This window comes from Haliotis asinina, chromosome 4 (genome assembly GCF_037392515.1).
Source record: "Haliotis asinina isolate JCU_RB_2024 chromosome 4, JCU_Hal_asi_v2, whole genome shotgun sequence".
In the NCBI taxonomy this organism is placed as follows: Eukaryota; Metazoa; Mollusca; class Gastropoda; order Lepetellida; family Haliotidae; genus Haliotis; species Haliotis asinina.
The window spans coordinates 17546023-17563813 of record NC_090283.1 but is presented as its reverse complement, the minus strand read 5'-3'; the positions used below and the strand labels follow the sequence as shown (position 1 = coordinate 17563813).

The 17791-nt window shown below is 40.8% G+C and overlaps 1 protein-coding gene across 1 annotated transcript in view; it reads left to right on the top strand.

Annotated features, from left to right (window-relative positions):
• LOC137282303 (LWamide neuropeptides-like) overlaps nucleotides 1–17244 on the top strand; it is a 136859-nt gene extending 119615 nt beyond the window's left edge. The window contains exons 3-4 of the mRNA XM_067814044.1: nucleotides 13588–13666; nucleotides 15900–17244. Of these exons, the coding sequence (XP_067670145.1) occupies nucleotides 13590–13666; nucleotides 15900–16719 (897 nt within the window). The 5' untranslated portion in view covers nucleotides 13588–13589 and the 3' untranslated portion in view covers nucleotides 16720–17244. The remainder of the gene's footprint in view (nucleotides 1–13587; nucleotides 13667–15899) is intronic.
• Nucleotides 17245–17791: the final 547 nt, after the last annotated feature.

Sequence of the window (17791 nt, the reverse complement as noted above, 5' to 3'; positions counted from 1 at the left end):
AATTCAATATTTTGTGTTTGTGCACCATTGCAGGATGACACGTGGATTTTTAACTCGTTACTGATGACAACTATTCTAGTATGATTGTTTGGCAGTTTAGTGATCCGAAGCTTTACTGTTGAATGCCAGTGATGACTGACCAATGATGACTGTTGAATGCCAGTGATAACTGACCAATGATGACTGTTGAATGCCAGTGAATGCCAGTGATGACTGACCAATGATGACTGTTGAATGCCAGTGATAACTGACCAATGATGACTATTGAATGCCAGTGATGACTGACCAATGATGACTGTTGAATGCCAGTGATAACTGACCAATGATGACTGTTGAATGCCAGTGATGACTGACCAATGATGACTGTTGAATGCCAGTGATGACTGACCAATGATGACTGTTGAATGCCAGTGATAACTGACCAATGATGACTATTGAATGCCAGTGATAACTGACCAATGATGACTGTTGAATGCCAGTGATGACTGACCAATGATGTCTGTTGAATGCCAGTGATAACTGACCAATGATGACTATTGAATGCCAGTGATAACTGACCAATGATGACTATTGAATGCCAGTGATGACTGACCAATGATGACTGTTGAATGCCAGCGATGACTGGCCAATGATGTCTGTTGAATGCCAGTGATGACTGTTGAATGTCTGTGATGACTGGCCAATGATGACTGTTGAATGCCAATCAAGTACCGTGTCGTTCAAGAAACAAAGAGCAATATTTCAACAGTATTACGTCGGGGGACACCTGAAATGGCTTCGCACATTGCGCTCATGTGGGGAAGCGAACCCAGGTCTTCGGCGTGACGAGCGAACGCTTTGACCTCTGGGTTACCCCATCGCCACTTCAAGGAACAGACACTGCCTGGAAACAAATTGGTCCGAGTAGTTCATTCTCCTCGAAAGTTGCAGTGAAGATCATGTCAGCGTATTCCGATTGCAGAGACCAATGCTCATGATCTCAGCCCGTCATTCACTGGATTATGTGACCCCGTCATTCATTTGTGTGCTGCCATATTACCGAGTGTGAGGCAAAAAAAAACCAACAAACAAAACTGTACATCTGTGTATTGCTTCGGCTCTTTCTACTTGCATCATACATGAATTCGACTTGTATTTGAATTTTATTCGACAGGAATGTATGCCTCTCCACTCAGTATGAGGTGCGATTAGGGTCGCTCACTGGTTAAAGCGGTCGCTCGTCACAGCAAAGCACGGGTTCCGCCCGTGTGAAGCCCATTTCTGGTGCCCCCATTGCTGGAGTGTTGCTATAAAGGGCGTAGAACGTTGTTTATGAATTCTTGGACATCAATTAGCTATATGAATCAGTGGGTCCTAAAAAGCAAACGCAACGCAAGTTTCAACCGACTCTTGAAAACATGAGGTAAACAGATCTATACACTGCAATTAACTTTTCTGACAGTTGTTGAGGACTTGTGTTTAATTATATATATAATTAGTGTTATGGATGTTTAGTAAAATCTTTTTGTTTTGTCTTTCAGCCTTAGTGACGTGTATTGTTTTGTATATAATACCTTCATGAACAACACTTTAATTAGATTTTTCTGTGACTCTTAAATACCAGGTTTCCGTGTCACCATTATCAGGAGTGCCACGGTAACCACCAAGTTCTCAGCCGAGAAGCAGTAGCTTTCATCGCAGTTTCAGCTTATCATCTATCTTAAACTTCATTTTGTTTATATGTCATATACAGTTCGTTTGAGTCAAAAGCTCCCCAATGAATTGAGATCTAACTCCAAAACAGATAATCGTACAAGACTCAAATCGACGCAAAAGTAGATAGGAAAACACACCAGCTCAGCAGAATTTTGTCATAATTTAATTCAGAAGGATAAACAGTCACGTGACAAGTTTGCACGTGCCTCTCCCTTTCCTTGCTCTTACATAAGCTTTCGATAGAAGCTCTTATAATGGCCTTCCCCTGCTAGTATAGCATAGCCATATTGCGATATTTTTGGGGAAGAAATCCGGAAGGTCGATATTGATCATGTTGATCACCAGATTGTCTGGTCCAGACTCGATAATTTACAGACCGTCACCATGTAGGTGGAATGTTGTGTGTAATATAGAGTGTGGCTTTAACCAGCGTAAGAACAAACTCACAAACTTCTTGACCATTAGCGGTAACAGGGTTTCACCTTCACACTATTCAGGTAGTGCTAAACTGCAAAATATTTATAGGCCCTTGTTAACTGGAAGAATGTCAAAACAAATCTACTGTGCGTTAAACGACAAACACAAGTAAGGAGCATTTCCAGATTTTTTAACATGAAGTACTATTTTCTTAAAATTAAGAACGCTTTTATCAAATCGACAAATGTTTTCATCAGAACGTGCTGAAACATACTTAGCTGAGACGAAATGTCCTTTATGCTCAATACACATCATAAATTCAATGAACTGGGAGGTTAGGTAGCTCGCAGCGATGATCTGGGTTCGATTCCCCACATGGGTAAAATGTGTGAAGTCCTTTTCTGGTGTCAGCAGCCGTACCATTGCTGGAATATTGCTAAAAGAGGCGTAAAACTAAACTCACTCACTCTTTTTTCAAGTTTTTCTCTCGATTTGCGTTTCTGGAGTCCCCACCGCAACATTGCTGTAATAGTTCTAAAAGCGGCGTAAAACATAACTCACTCACTCTTTTTTCAAGTTTTTCTCTCGATTTGCCTTTCTGATGTCCCCCGCCGTATCATGGGAATATTGTTAAAAACTCACTCACTTACTCTTTAGATGTGTCTGTCACGGTCGCCTCGTCTCCCAAATAAATATTGCGGAGTCATGTCCATTGCCACGTGAAAAGCAAAATTTTATAATTCTTTGATGAAAAACCACGCAATTTGGAATCGCTTTGCAACGGTATGCAACGGTTCTGAATATATTGGATATCTACTAAATATATTCCTTGACGTTTCCAATTAGAATCCTTCAGTTTCCGCAAACGGGGGTTATACAAGTGCGGTCAGGACTTTTCATATCTACTAATGAACTGATACCAGTACTCGATCCCTTGGGATTACCTTAATTAATACTTCAAGAAAATGACAATCTAATCATAGACCGTTAAACTACGAACAACGGGACAAGGGACCGTGTGATCTTCTGATCTTGTCGGCACCGCGGGTTATTTTGCCTGTAGCGAATACACGTGACACCTGCTGGAGGAATTCACTTATTAATGTTCTTACGAGAAATTGCTCGAATCTGTTGATTTCGGAAGTTGAATCAGTGGGCCCCGAAATAGAAGTAAGTGGTGGGGTTTACTGGAGAAACACATAAGGCGAGTTGTGATACTTGTGACAAAATCATCATCATCATCGTCGTCGTCGTCGTCGTCATCATCATCATCATCAACAAAAGCAGCAGCAGCAGCAAGTTCCATTTCCTCATCATCGTCATTATAATCATCACCGTCATCACCACGATCATCATCACCACGATCATCATCACCACGATCACCGTCGTCGTCGTCATCATCATCATCATCATCATCATCATCATCATCATCATCGGCCCTCACTTCCTCATTACCTATTACCCTCATTATCATCACCACTACCACACAAATCATCGTTACCATTGTCATTGTCCTTTTCCGCCTCACCGTCATCGTCGTCGTCATCATCATCATCATCATCATCATCATCACCACCACCACTACTACCACCATGAACATTCTTACACAGCCTTAAATGTTATACTCGCGCATGCTCAAAGCCTGTACCATTATAACCCCCGTCAATGGGTTGTTGTGCAACATATCGTAATCAAGCGTTTCATAATCTCCCTGGCAGTATACAACCCTAGGGGTCTGAGAGGACAACACTCACGTCACCGTGTGAAGTAATTGGTTCAGCGTTATATAATCATCACGCCATGCCATGTAGTAAGCATGTCACACATTATATTCACGCAACATCAGATGTTTCTAGTGGTGATCAACCTTTAGTTGCTGGCGATGTAGCCTGTTGTTTATACACTTTGGTGTCCAAACACTGTTACTAATTGAGGGGTGGCCGGGTAGCCTTGTGGTTAAAGCGTTGGCTCGTCACATGGTGGAACCAGACTCCAATCCCCATGTGGGTACAATGTGTGAAGCCTAGTGCTGGTGTTTTCAGCTGTGATATTGCTGGAACATTGCTGAAAGCTTCGTAAATCCAATCTCAGTTAGATATTATTTGAAGTGAGTGAGTTTAGTTTTACGCCGCACTCAACAATATTCCAGCTATATGGCGGCGGTCTGTAAATAATCGAGTCTGGACCAGACAAGCCAGTGAGCAACAACATGAACATCGATCTGCGCAATTGGGAACCGATGACATGTGTCAACCAAGTCAGCGAGCCTGACCACCCGATCCCGTTAGTCGCCTCTTACGACAAGCATAGTCGCCTTTTGTGGCAAGCATGGGTTGCTGAAGGCCTATTCTACCCCGGGACCTTTACGGGTCGTTATTACTTGAATGTTACATGAGAGTCTTAATTCTTATTGAGATATTCTAACTGTTTTACTGTACTTCATCGACATGTGTGTATAATATACATGTACTTATTTTTCGTGAATGGTTAAATGTACTTTCGTTACGCCGATATGTCTCGTAACTCATTCGCTCCTTCACCATGATCCTTTGTGACCAGTATGTTCACTGCCATATAGCTGGAATATTGCTGGGTGCGGCGTAAAACTCAACTCACCCACCCCAATGCGTTCATGTTCGATATGGAACTCGTGCCTTTTGCGAGACGAGTGAACGATTTAACCACTAAGTTACCCCCGTCATTCAGGGCTCACGGAGAATGGAGGAGCTTTGAACTACATTGATATTGACGGACACGCATACATCCACGAAGGGATTCGAACCTGGGTCTGAAACGAAGTACCCCACTTCTCTGACAAAAGAGCGCATGTGCAACCATTATAATGTTATCAACGTATTGCACGGTTCAATGAGTGGACCCATGTTTATCGCCTTTCAAGTATGGGAACACATGACAAAATAGAGCTGATATGACGACGTGTATATCTGGCTGGTTGTACTAAAGAATGAATGAATGAATGAATGTCTTTATTTCCTTCAAAATACATTCGAAGATTAAGCATTTATGATATCAGTCAACTACATATATACAGTTACATATCTACATATGATAATAACAAAGCACATATATTTATAGCAGATGGATATTTACATGAGTGGTAGTTTAGAAAGTATACATCAAAGAGTCTTTTAAGGCATAGATATAGTTTGAAAAGTGTAATGTGATGGTTTGCCATGCTGCTTCGTCAAGGCCAGGGATCTAAAGTTTGGCACCACAAAAAAGTACAAGGCCATCTTCATCATCCAGCATTTCAGTTAATACATATACATCTAAATCCAGTATCTCAAACAGTGTCATATAAAAATGATTTCGTTGGCTCATTACAGATTCACAATGTAAAATTAGGTGGGCATCATGGTCATGGCAGTACTTATTACAAAGCGTACATTCCTTTGAGAATTTGGCTTTAGAGCCGACTAGTACAGTAAGTTGTATACTGGCTTTATAGTCTGGGTACAGATATATTTGAGTGTAAAGTCTATGTAGACTCAGTGTTTGGTGTATTACAGCATATCTGGACATATCTTCTCTTGTGGAGAGTCTCAATTTCCATTGAGCTTCTTCATAAGAGAAGATAGAACTTACAACTATTCTTCTCCAAGCTGTCTTTGACGGAAAAATACCAGTTTCCACATAAGTTACTACATATATCAGTAGATTATACTTCCGTACAGTACATAACAAAGTGTTGCAAATACTGCGTGAGTGAATGTCTAAGTGAACAGTGAGTGATAAGAATGCACAGAACAGCGTTTTCGTTGATGAATGACAAGCGTTGTTACATAATCTTCCTAGGAGTAGCAATCTACACTTATCAATGTATCCAACCATTGTCCAGAGACCTAGGTTGGCACACACAGAATCTGTTGACATACGTCTGTTGAACCCCTGAATACATTTAGCAAAATAGGGTATTTTCCAGCAAATCAATGTTTTTGCCATATAGCGGAGGCATGGTTTTACAGCTATAGGAACATGTAGGTAAAATCATTCTTTTCCATATATTAACACATGTAACAGGATGTAAGTCAGTATTGTTAAGACCCAATAGGCGTAAGGAATTTATAGTTTGCCTGGCCGTTTGACAGTTAGCAAGAACTCTGTCTTTACAAGACAGATCTGATGAAAGTAGAACACCACCATATTTTACTGATGAACTTGTATTAATTGCGAGGTCACAAAACGAGAATGAGAGCACAGGACAAGATTGTTTTCCTTTCCGAAAAACTACAACAGTGCTTTTAGATGCATTGTATGTTAGGCGCCATCGGGAAGCATAATCCGAGACAATGTTAAGTGAATTCCGCAGCCCACACGGGGTGGTACTTAACAGTGTCGTATCATTGGCTAACAGGATTGATGGCACGTCTATACCATATACACATATACCATTGTTACTGCGTCTTAGTTCAGTTAATAAATCATTAATAAAGACAAGGAAGAACCATGTAGACAGGACTCTACCTTGCCCTACACCTTGTTTTACTTCAAATGTATCTGAGCTATTTCCGTTGTACATTACAAATGAAGAGCTGCAGGTGTAGCTATGATATAGCAGATTCCACATTTTCCGTTATACCCAAATTGTAGAGTTTAAGGAATAGACCGTTATGCCAAATGGGATCAAAGGCTTTCTCTTTGTCGAGAAACGCTGAAAAGACTTGTGAGCCACGGTCAACATAATATGTTACGCAATCATTGAGCATGAACGTTGACATAATGGCACCATGTTCTTTTCTAAATCCAAATTGTAGAGGGTCTGGAAAATAAGGATTCATATGACTTATATGACATTGTAGACGTGAGAGTAATAGTTTTTCAAATAGTTTTCCTATACAGGAGGTACGGGTGATACCTCTGTAGTTCTTGGGGTCGCATTTTGAACCTTTTCCTTTATAAAGTGGAACAATCATACCCAATCTAAGGATACTGGGAAAGTAGACAGCTTTCATAATTGCGTTATATAAGACGCAGAGCTTTTCGACCAGCACGTCACCTCCATAGATATGGTGTTCATTGTTTACATGATCTGGTCCGGGGGATTTGTTACGATTTAGATTGACCAGATGTTGTTTTAATTCATCATCAAACGTTTCGGCGTAGTAAGCACCCCACAGGTTACAAATGGCCTCTGGTGTGTCCGCTTGGGTATTGTTAAACACTAATTGGTCAACCGTTTACCGCGGGCGTCTAAGTTTACGCACAGATTTAAAGAAGGTATTAATATCAGTTTCCGATGTAATTTCGAGTTCACGAGATAGTTCTTTGTGTTGTTTTCGCTTTGAATGTCGATGTAAACGACGGAAATCGCGCTTTGCGCGTTTGTATTCTCGATATGAATATGAATTGTCTCCCCTTGGTTTGTCGTCTGCTAGCCAGGTTCGACGAGTGGCTCGCATTTGATAGTGAGCATCACCTAGGCCATTACTCTTCCAATATGGCTTTAGATAGGGTCTAAATGTTCCAGAGGGAATACACTTAGAGCTAGCACTAGTAAGGGCACTACCGATCTGTTCATTATAGAGCTCAATGTCAGCAGGTTGAGCTTCGTTGCATGGCATGCATATCTCAGAGAGAAGTCTGCCTGTTTCTTCTGTGTAAGCATTTAATTCAGTGGACTCAGCTTTGTGCCATTTCGGAATACATGTTTTGGATGTAGGAATTACAGATTTAGGTTGTACTGTAACATTTACGAAACAAGGAAGGTGGTCAGAGATCGTGTAGTCACACTGATCGAGCACACAACACTGAAGTATGTTGCTTACCGCATGAGAGGGTATAAGGATATAGTCAATTAGAGACTTGTACAAGTTGTCCTTACTTCTCCATGTATAGTCCGGGCCATACGAGAGGTATGTAACACGTGTACAAGATTTCTACAGGTAATAAGCTTTTCGAGTGCCTTTTCACCTGGGGTGAAAACAGTTTTACACAGATCTGAGTTCAGATCTCCTAATACATAGGTATCTCCTTCTTGACAAAGCATATCATAGGCATCCATTAACTCATCTAAAGCATCAAGATATGTTGAATGTAATACATTAGTAGATGGAAGCCTACAGCAGATTACATACACATTTGCATATCCGTTGCAGATAAGCTTAGCACTTACCAGGTACTCAGACGTTTGTAGTAGATAAGCTTTCCATCGCGACTGGGAATGACATAATAGGGCTAGACCCCCGGATCCCCTGCAGGAGATACTCGTATTACACACACATGTTACAACGTTGTAATCATGAATGTCGGTCAGTTGGTGAACATTATTTGGATTTAACCAATGTTCCTGGATGCATAGTACATCTACATTAACAGGAACGGTATTAGATATTACACCAGGTGTGCTGCTAGACACACCACGTACATTCCAGGTAAGTAAACTTAGAGTCATGAGTATTAATGTTGCACACATGGAGAGATTTGGAATTTTGCCGTTATTCATGGACATTTAGTACTGTTCATCTTGTCGGTATCCAGTACCGTTGTACTGTTCATTTTGATTTTCGTTCATATTCCGTTGGCGATGCCGAGGTATATAATCCCTGCAACGAATGTCACGTGGCCAAAAGTTGCTGTCATTTGCAACGTTGTCATCTGCAGACAAGTTAACCTGTACTGTGTAAGTTTTTGTGCCATCATAATACAGTTTCTCGCGCAGGAGACGTACATAGGTAGTGCGCACATGTCGTTGATGGGTGTAGTCAAAGATTATCTGCTTGACCTGGTCAAACAGTTTATTTGCGTTGATATTGTATAACACAATTCGCTTTGTCTTCAACCTGGACACGCCCTCCAGTGCTGGATACGATTTTGCAAGTGATTGAATATTGTGGATCTCAGGATGTGTTTTTTTCCTTTATTGCTGCTGTAGCTGGTGCAGTACAATGCTTTCTACGTAATGGTTTCTGTGGCTGTGACTCACTGCTATCCGTTCCACAGAAGACTAGGTCATGGGAGGTTTTCGAATAAATGTCCCACAACATATCTGTATTTGTCAGATCTGTTACACGCTTAGTGCTTGCTTTAGGGCCTCAATTATCACATCGGGGTGAGGAACTGCATGTGACAGGTGGGGACTGTGAGCTCTGTTTATCTGCAGATAGACCCATCTTTGTCTCATCTGCCTGGTTGCTGAGCTCCTTAAGAGCTGGAGAATGTTTATCATGAATACATGCGTCTGTCTGTGCGTGAGACGACTTCATAAGAGCTTTCGTGTGGGCAGTTTTCACCTTGTTCGCTTCAGCAATTATAGTTTTTAGTTTATTGTCTATTTGATTGTTCAGCCGCAGTGGTTGGTCCTCTCGTTCATTAACCCTGTCTTTGAGTGTTTATTCTCTTGGTTGCCTTCTTAATCCTCTAGCCTTTGTGTTAGGTCTTGTATTTGCTTGTTTTTCTCTTCTATGATTTTACTTTTACGTGAGAGTTCATTATTTAACTTCTTTTCAATATCAGCAAATCTCTGAGACATGACGTCATTATTTTGTGATGTACATTGCTTAAGTTGGAGCACATGGCTCAATGGTGGGTTGAGTTTATCATTCTCACCTGTGTGTTTGTCGATGTTGGTTCCGATGTCCTTCTGTCTGCTCTGTGAGTCTTCTTCCTGTTCCACTTCATTGCTTGTAATGGAGAGGTATCTGGTGTTAGCACGACTGAACACCTTTGTTTGTAGAACGCGTGCAGGTAATCCTCCTTCAATAAAGTGGAATAAATGGAACACGTCATGGGCATATTTATCCAACTGTCCGACAGTAGCTCAGTCTGTCTGTCTTCTTTTGATAAGATGGCCATCTGGAAAGTTAGCACAAGTGTCCTTTCCATAGTTGTACAGACTTTCTCTGATGTTGTTAATTTGTGTGGGCTTGTGATAGATATCAAGAAGGCTGTCAACAAACGATTGTTTGTCTTTGTGCCCAAGCTTGTCTTTTAATTCCAGGTACATATCCTGGTCTTGTAAGTCACTTGGTTGAGTTGCATACACCTCGTCGTCGTTTATTGTTGACTGGGGTAAGCACTCCTGGCTTGGCTCTGAATTTGAGCTCATTGTTCAATATATGTGTGGGCTTGGGTACTGACTAGCAAACCAACTTCTTGTGTATGTACTCTTGTGAATATATTGTGTAATTTACACAAATAAGTCCACAAATATCACATTTTCACCATTCACATTTGCAGCACCATGAATGATATATAGATCCCACGTTTCGAAAGTATTTCCGTTGCATTAGCATCAGAGTATCCAGAAATATTTTAGATTTTTACAGAGCTAAAAGATACCTGTCTGCCATGGGCGGCCATCTTCACGTGCCTCTCAGTAAGGTGTTTTTCTACGTTTCCCGATCTCCCTACCACTCAGGCTGAATTTTGTTTAACAGATATTTCACATTTCCATATGTGAACTACATACATTGTAGACATACAAACACAGGCATCATTTATTGACATCGTTATAAATGAAACCCTGCCATTAAAACTGCTCATTTCAACATTTAATTGCATTAGATCGACATTTTTGACAATGGTGCACAATTGTGTCTATCGAACGAATCAACCAATGTCAACCAATCAGAGAGGCGCGCCTCTGTGACGTTATATGACGTATACCTTATCTTGTTTATAGGTTTGTCTAAACCTGCAATCGTCACAATTGTTTTGAAATATGAAAGCTTTATGTTTTCACAAGCTACTGCCATTTAATTTTGTCACCTGCTTTGCTTATTTTCCGAGACACAACTTGTTTTCACAGACGATTCTGTCAAAATCTCTTGTTGTTATAATGGATATAAACTGTTCGGTTACAAACGGCGTCATGCAAAATCTTCTTGGTCATGACTCAAAAACATATTTAACAACGAGTAGGAAGTAGTTTTGATCTTTTAACTTGATGAAGACAAACCATAACCTAACTGATTCGACAAACTGACTTTAAATCGTGACGCCACGAAGTGAGGTGGGTGTCAGTATATTACTGCTTATAATATTATTGTCACTTCGACCAAAACCTCGATCGATTCCGAGGAAGAAATCCCTTTGTTACAAGTTGTGTCATGCAAATTCTTTTGGTTATCAATTATTTACTAGTAAGTAGTTTTGATTTGTTTAACTCGAAGAAAACAAATCTAAATAGCACCTTCTATCTTGGAAGCGAGGTAGATGTCCAACCACCCGATTTAATGCAGGCTTACACAACGCTTACACAACGCTCGCTTCGCACTCACTGACAACATATTTAGCTCGAACTGAGGGGTCCCGTGGAAATCTGTGCATGGTGACACCATCACCCGACACCTGGGAGCATTTGACCGCAACGTAATGGTGCGGCATGTCTTTGTTGACGCCGGGAAATTAGCAAATCGACGAGCTTGCTACACATTTTATATATAACTAACTGAAAAATCCTTCCTCACATGACGTCACTGCAGTGTCACGTAACCTAGGCCCTTAGTCTCGAAACGTTCGTAAAACTTTGATCATAGTCTATGTGTTAAGAATGGGCTTAAGAAGTTCGTGGGGTTACGAACGTTTCGCGAATAGCTAGCCTGTCTGTTGTTTCGTTGGATGGCGGGAGTGAAGGATGCGACTCTTTGGCAACTTTTAATCGCTCGGCATCAATTAACCACGCGGTTTTTAAGAAGAAAATGGTACTCCTCTTAAGACTAACTACAAGCCTTTCATATGCAATGATTAATAGAGTACAAAAAGTGGGTTTCTTCGTTCTTTAAGTGGAAATACCCCACTCAGACACATTGCACATACTCCGTGCCAACCAGTCCCTGTTGTACCCTTTGATCCCGAGCGCAAGTACCATACAATATTACATCTTTGGTCTGACACAGCCGAGGATCGGACCCGAGACCTCCCGCCCCTGAGAGAGGAAGGCCTAACATTTACACCACAGGGGCGGTCTGGTAGCTTTAAACTTGATACACATTAAATGAGGATCTGTATGGATGTTAGCTTAGCTTATGCATCAGAAGCACGTTTCGGGGCACTTCCAAGTGTTTTCATGCATGTTGTTTCAGGTCAATGTGTTTGTCATGCCTCTGCATGTATTTGTGACTGGTATATCCGGTCCAACGGAATACGTTTAACTAGCCTCAAACAGCTGTATGTTAAGTGACTGTGAGCGAAAAATACAGTATTAGATTTTTAACGGAATCGACGGTGAATTTGATGATCACCATGAGGAGAGTGGTTTTAATCACGTCTCGGTTCGAAAGTGTCGAGTAACTGAGTGAGTTAATATTTATTCATTCACATCGGCAATATTGCAGCAATATCGTGACGAGAATAATTAATAATGTTATCAAAGTTCAATAAAATTAGAAATTAAAACTTGTGTGCCAAAGAACAGTAAAATTAAATTAAACCTAAAATAGTTTAACTACAGATGACAATACAAAACAATACAAATTGCCAACAACGTAGGTAGATCACCCTACGACGAAGTAGTATAGTGGTAGAGCGTTCGCTCGTCACACCGTGGTTCGATTCCACACATGGGTACGATGTATGAAGCCCAGTTCTAGTTTCCTCCGCCGTACTAGGAAGGCAAGGAAAATGGTAATATTGTTGGTAATATTGTTGGTATAATGACAAAAAGGCGTAAAACACATATCAATCAGTCAATCACTCGAACGTTTGGAAGATGTCGTGATTGCAGTGCATAGCTTTCTTAATGTGGTACATATTCCTATACATGACACACTATGCTCTGGGAATGAACCTCCTCTCAATGACATCGTTTTGGCTTTTACTACGACGAAGCAGCCACCAGGAAGCATTTGTACTGTAAAGTATGGAATCAAGATATCAATTATTTATGCATAAATGTACAAAATACAACGTTGGATCTCTCTTATCTGAAACATAACGTTATATACCCAAGTAAATAACACTGTGAGTGTAGCAGTTTGGAATGAATCATCATCATCATTATCATCGTCGTCGTCGTCGTCGTCGTCGTCATCATCATCATCATAATCAGACCGCCGCCATATAGCTGGAGTATTGCTGAGTGTGGCGTAAAACTAAACTAAATCACCCACTCGCTCTCATTTACTCACTCACTCACTCACTCACACACTCATCATCATCAGCAGCAGCATCCTAAGATTTACTTTCGGTGCAATATGCGGCGTAAAACTAAACTCGCTCACTCACTCACTCACTCACTCAGCAGCATCCAGAGATTTACTTTCGATGCAATATGTTTCCATGCTATAATCTCATCTCAGGCATACTACCAACAGAGGTTTCATAACTCGAAAAAGGAACATGATCCATTATGATGTAACAAGCTAATGACGTCATCCAAAACAATATGACGCCCTTATGCCCGACCTTACAATGAAGCCATATATATATGTGTATTTGGTTTTGAAAAACTAGCCAATCAGTTGAATAGCTCAGTTTCTACTGCTTTTCTCACTCATTCTAACCCTTATATTGCAGGAATGGTGCCCGACACTCGGAACACAATGCTATGGAAGTTCTTCTGCTGCCTTCTATGTTCTGTGGCCATTCCAGTGAGGTAACTATAAATAATGTCATATTTATATCGCCGTGGACATGAGAACATCAGAGATAAAAAAAAGTAAAATGAGTGAGTTTCACGCTTCCCTTAGCAATATTCCAGCAATACCACGGCGAGGGACACCAGAAATGGGCTTTACACATTTTGCGTATGTGGGGAATCGAACCGGATCATCGGCGTGACAAGTTAACGCCTTTACCACTAGTCTACCCTACCACGCCTCACAGAATACTGTAAGCCAATTCTCTAACCCGGATCTACACGAGGTCATAAAATCTGACAAATGAAAGCAAGTACATGTGTAGTCCGAAAAGGATTTTTTAACACCTTGACATTTACAATTGTTTTTGGAGCAGCTGGAGTCCAGTCAATTTAATATACTAGGTAAAGGTCAGTATATTTTATCTCCTGCAACTGGTGACGTTCATAAAATATTACAACCAATAAGTAAGACGAGGTCAAACTAGAGGTGATAATTATCATTAAAACAGGAAATACGTGACAAATAGAAAGCACGCCCAGGGTGCTACCCTTGGCTGTTTCCAAGCAACTCGCAAGGACATCGCAGGAGGCTCATTGATCTGGGCCTTCAGTAAACCCTTTAGCCACTGGTCGACCTAATTCTTTGTCAAAACAGGTTTGTGACATGTTCTATGTATGTGTTGCTGAATACTTGCGTAGTCAGCAATATCTCAGCAAGTTGAAAAGTCTTCACCACAGGTTCATGACCAAGTTCGATAATCCTCATAGCACAGAAAGAAATACACGACACTTGCTACTTCACAACATTCACCGAAATTTGTTCGGAGTGAATGAGTGGGTTTAGTTTTACGCCGCAGCAATATTCCAGCTGTATGGCTCGGGTATGGACCAGACAATCCAGTGATCAACAGCATGAATCGGGAACCGATGACATGTGTCAACCAAGTCAGCGAGCCTGACTACCCGATAACGGTTAGTCGCCTCTTACGGCAAGCATGGGGTACTGAAGGCTTATTGTATAGGTTTATGAGGATGCATCTTTATTGATTAATCAGGTCTTCACGGGTCCGAAATGTGAAGATTCCACATGGCACAAAAGCGACTATCTGACGACATTATCTAACATCTTCATACATGTAGCTTGTTAGGAGTGAGAGAACTTTTTAATATTGATAAGCCGCTTGTAGAAATATTCCAGTAATGTTACGGATGATGATACCAAAAATGGACTTCGCACATTGTACCCTTTTGGGGAATCGAACCCAACTTTGTCGTCATGATGAACAAACGCTTTAACCACTTGGCTACCCCGCCGCCCCAACTCCTTCCTACACTCATTAGACTGTTTGGACATATACTGGACAAAACAACTTAGGGATATTGGTATTCTTAGGATTTATATTTTATTACTGTGTCAATGAACAAATATGTCTTTATTCAGAATTTCAAAAATTACCTAATTATATCTTTAACTATTTTTGTCTAGTATATAACCGGTAGTCCAGATCCCCTTACGTTTTGAAAAACGATCTTCAGGCCAAAATAAACAGGACATAATGTTAAAGGCTGGCAGTTCAGCTGTCAGATAAGCAATTACCGCTTTAAAACCCCGACGGAAGGACCACTCAAAATGACTTAAGTAACAATGAACATCTGTCTTAATCTTCTCTAGCCACATAGCATATCTTTTATGTTTCTTTAACGTGCAAGCCGGGAGTACTTAAAAATAAAAACATAAATGATTAAAAAAACGTTTGACCTATTTCTTGGCAGTAGGACCTTGAGTTAGTTCATTTCAAATGCAATGGTTATCGCGATTATCTATCCTATCCGACTACATTTCAATGATAACGGTTATTTTACTAATCTAATGGCAATTCTTTATTGACAGTTCTTCCAATGACATTATTTATTTGAATCAGTAGATTAAGTTCGATTAGATTACTCTTTAAGGGACAGTTATCTGACTGCTCTTCCGAAGGCAAAGTTACATAGACCAAGTGTCTACCGCTTGTTAAGTCCTATTGACTTGTGCTTTTCCCAAATTGGAAATATCCAATTTTGCGATCAGTTTTCGTCAACAATTGACGGTATCCTGGGCACTTTTAAAACTAAGTCAACGAATATCAACATATTCGCTTAATAATATGAAAGCATGGTGTGTATGCATAATGAATCCGTAACATTTTCTAGGCTCACATATCTGTACATGAATAAATTCACGAGAACATCGTTGTTGTTTTTTCAGCGTTTGTACAGAGACTGCAGCAGATGACATCACTGACGTAGGAGTAGACGGATTTGAAGAGTCCAAAGATGTGCAAAAACGCAGCACCGAAGAAGACTTCGCTAAACGACCATTTGATGAACTGGCAAGTGGACTTATTGGAAAACGTGCTTACACTCCGTACAGAGGATTTCCGTATCATACATTCAAACGCCCATTTGATCCTCTTGCAAGTGGCCTTATAGGAAAGCGCTTTGATCCCCTTGCTAGTGGTTTGATCGGGAAACGACCATTCGACCGACTTGCAAGTGGACTAATTGGAAAGAGAGCCCCTTTCGATCCCCTTGCGAATGGCTTGATTGGTAAACGACCCTTCGACCGACTTGCAAGTGGACTAATCGGAAAAAGATCGTTCGATCCCCTTGCTGCTGGACTGATTGGAAAGAGATCTCCCTTTGACCCCCTTGCCAATGGGCTAATCGGGAAACGACCCTTCGATCCACTTGCAAGTGGTCTTATTGGGAAAAGACCATTTGATCGTCTTGCTAGTGGACTGATTGGAAAACGACCCCTTGATCGACTTGCAAGTGGACTAATCGGAAAAAGATCGTTCGATCCTCTTGCTGCTGGACTGATTGGAAAGAGACGTCCAATAGACCCACTTGCTAATGGATTGATTGGAAAACGACCCTTTGATCCGTTGGCCTCTGGACTTATCGGAAAGAGGTCCTTTGACCCACTTGCGAGCGGATTAATAGGCAAAAGGACCTCAGATGATTTCGAGAAACGGCCATTTGATCCTTTAGCAAGTGGCTTGATTGGAAAGAGAGATGCAGAATGATCATTGAGACAAGTTCTATAACAGGTTGTGAAAAGTTAGGACTCACAGAGTAAATGCTATATTTTGGACTGATTTTGACAGACTTTTGTGCCATTGTGAATTCGCTCATACATGTTGTCAATTGCAGTGTCATTCTTCACAGATATATTATACATATGATGTTACTGTTATTATTCTTATTACTATTGTTTTATTATCATTATTCCGATGCAAGGGGTCAACATTTGGCATTCTGTTAACGTAAGCCAGAACTTGACATTTAGTTACGTAAAACCGATAATTAACTGCAAGGTATTTCATTTGTTCCTTCTGTAACCAATTGTCCGTGAAACGGATAACTTTACATGGTAGTGTTAATTCGGTAGTATTTTCTTAAAGTCATACTGCAAACATGTCTTAAGCATTCAAGTTGATGAACCAATGGATCTATTGCTCGCCTTTACCTTTGTAACCTGAAAGATCATGCTTATGAGTTCACGTGTTGATCAAATATGTGATTCGTGTTATTAAAATATATCAATTCTGTGACGTTATTGTCGAATGCTCGAGGATAGTTGTTCACAGACAATGACCCGTTTTCAGAATGGAATATTCACGTGACCACGGAAATCAAAGGTGCAATCCTCAAAAGGTGAGCTGAGATTATTTCCGCTTTTAAGATTCCAGCATTATGATGTAGGACACGAGGTGATACTCCACGTTTCCAACACATATTGCAATTGAATCTTGACCTCCGTGCGGACGAACGGACGCTTTAACCGCTAAGGTTACCGCCGTTTTAACAAGCGTCAAGCAAAAGCGAGGTGGAGACATTTGCTTACTATCCAAGGAGAAGATACTTACACACATTGTCTCAATTCGCCCATTTGTAAACTGGGTACCCGTGAGGATGTGCAGTCAATGTGAGCGTTTACCTCATTTGCCTATATCATGCAGCGTGGTTGTACAATATCGTCCTATGATCGAGGATAGTAAAGTACTAAGTGCAGGCAATATGCTTGGATATGAACGCACTATTACCAGAACGCAAACGTGAAGGGTGTACGTTTTAATTACAGTTTGGGAACTCGAG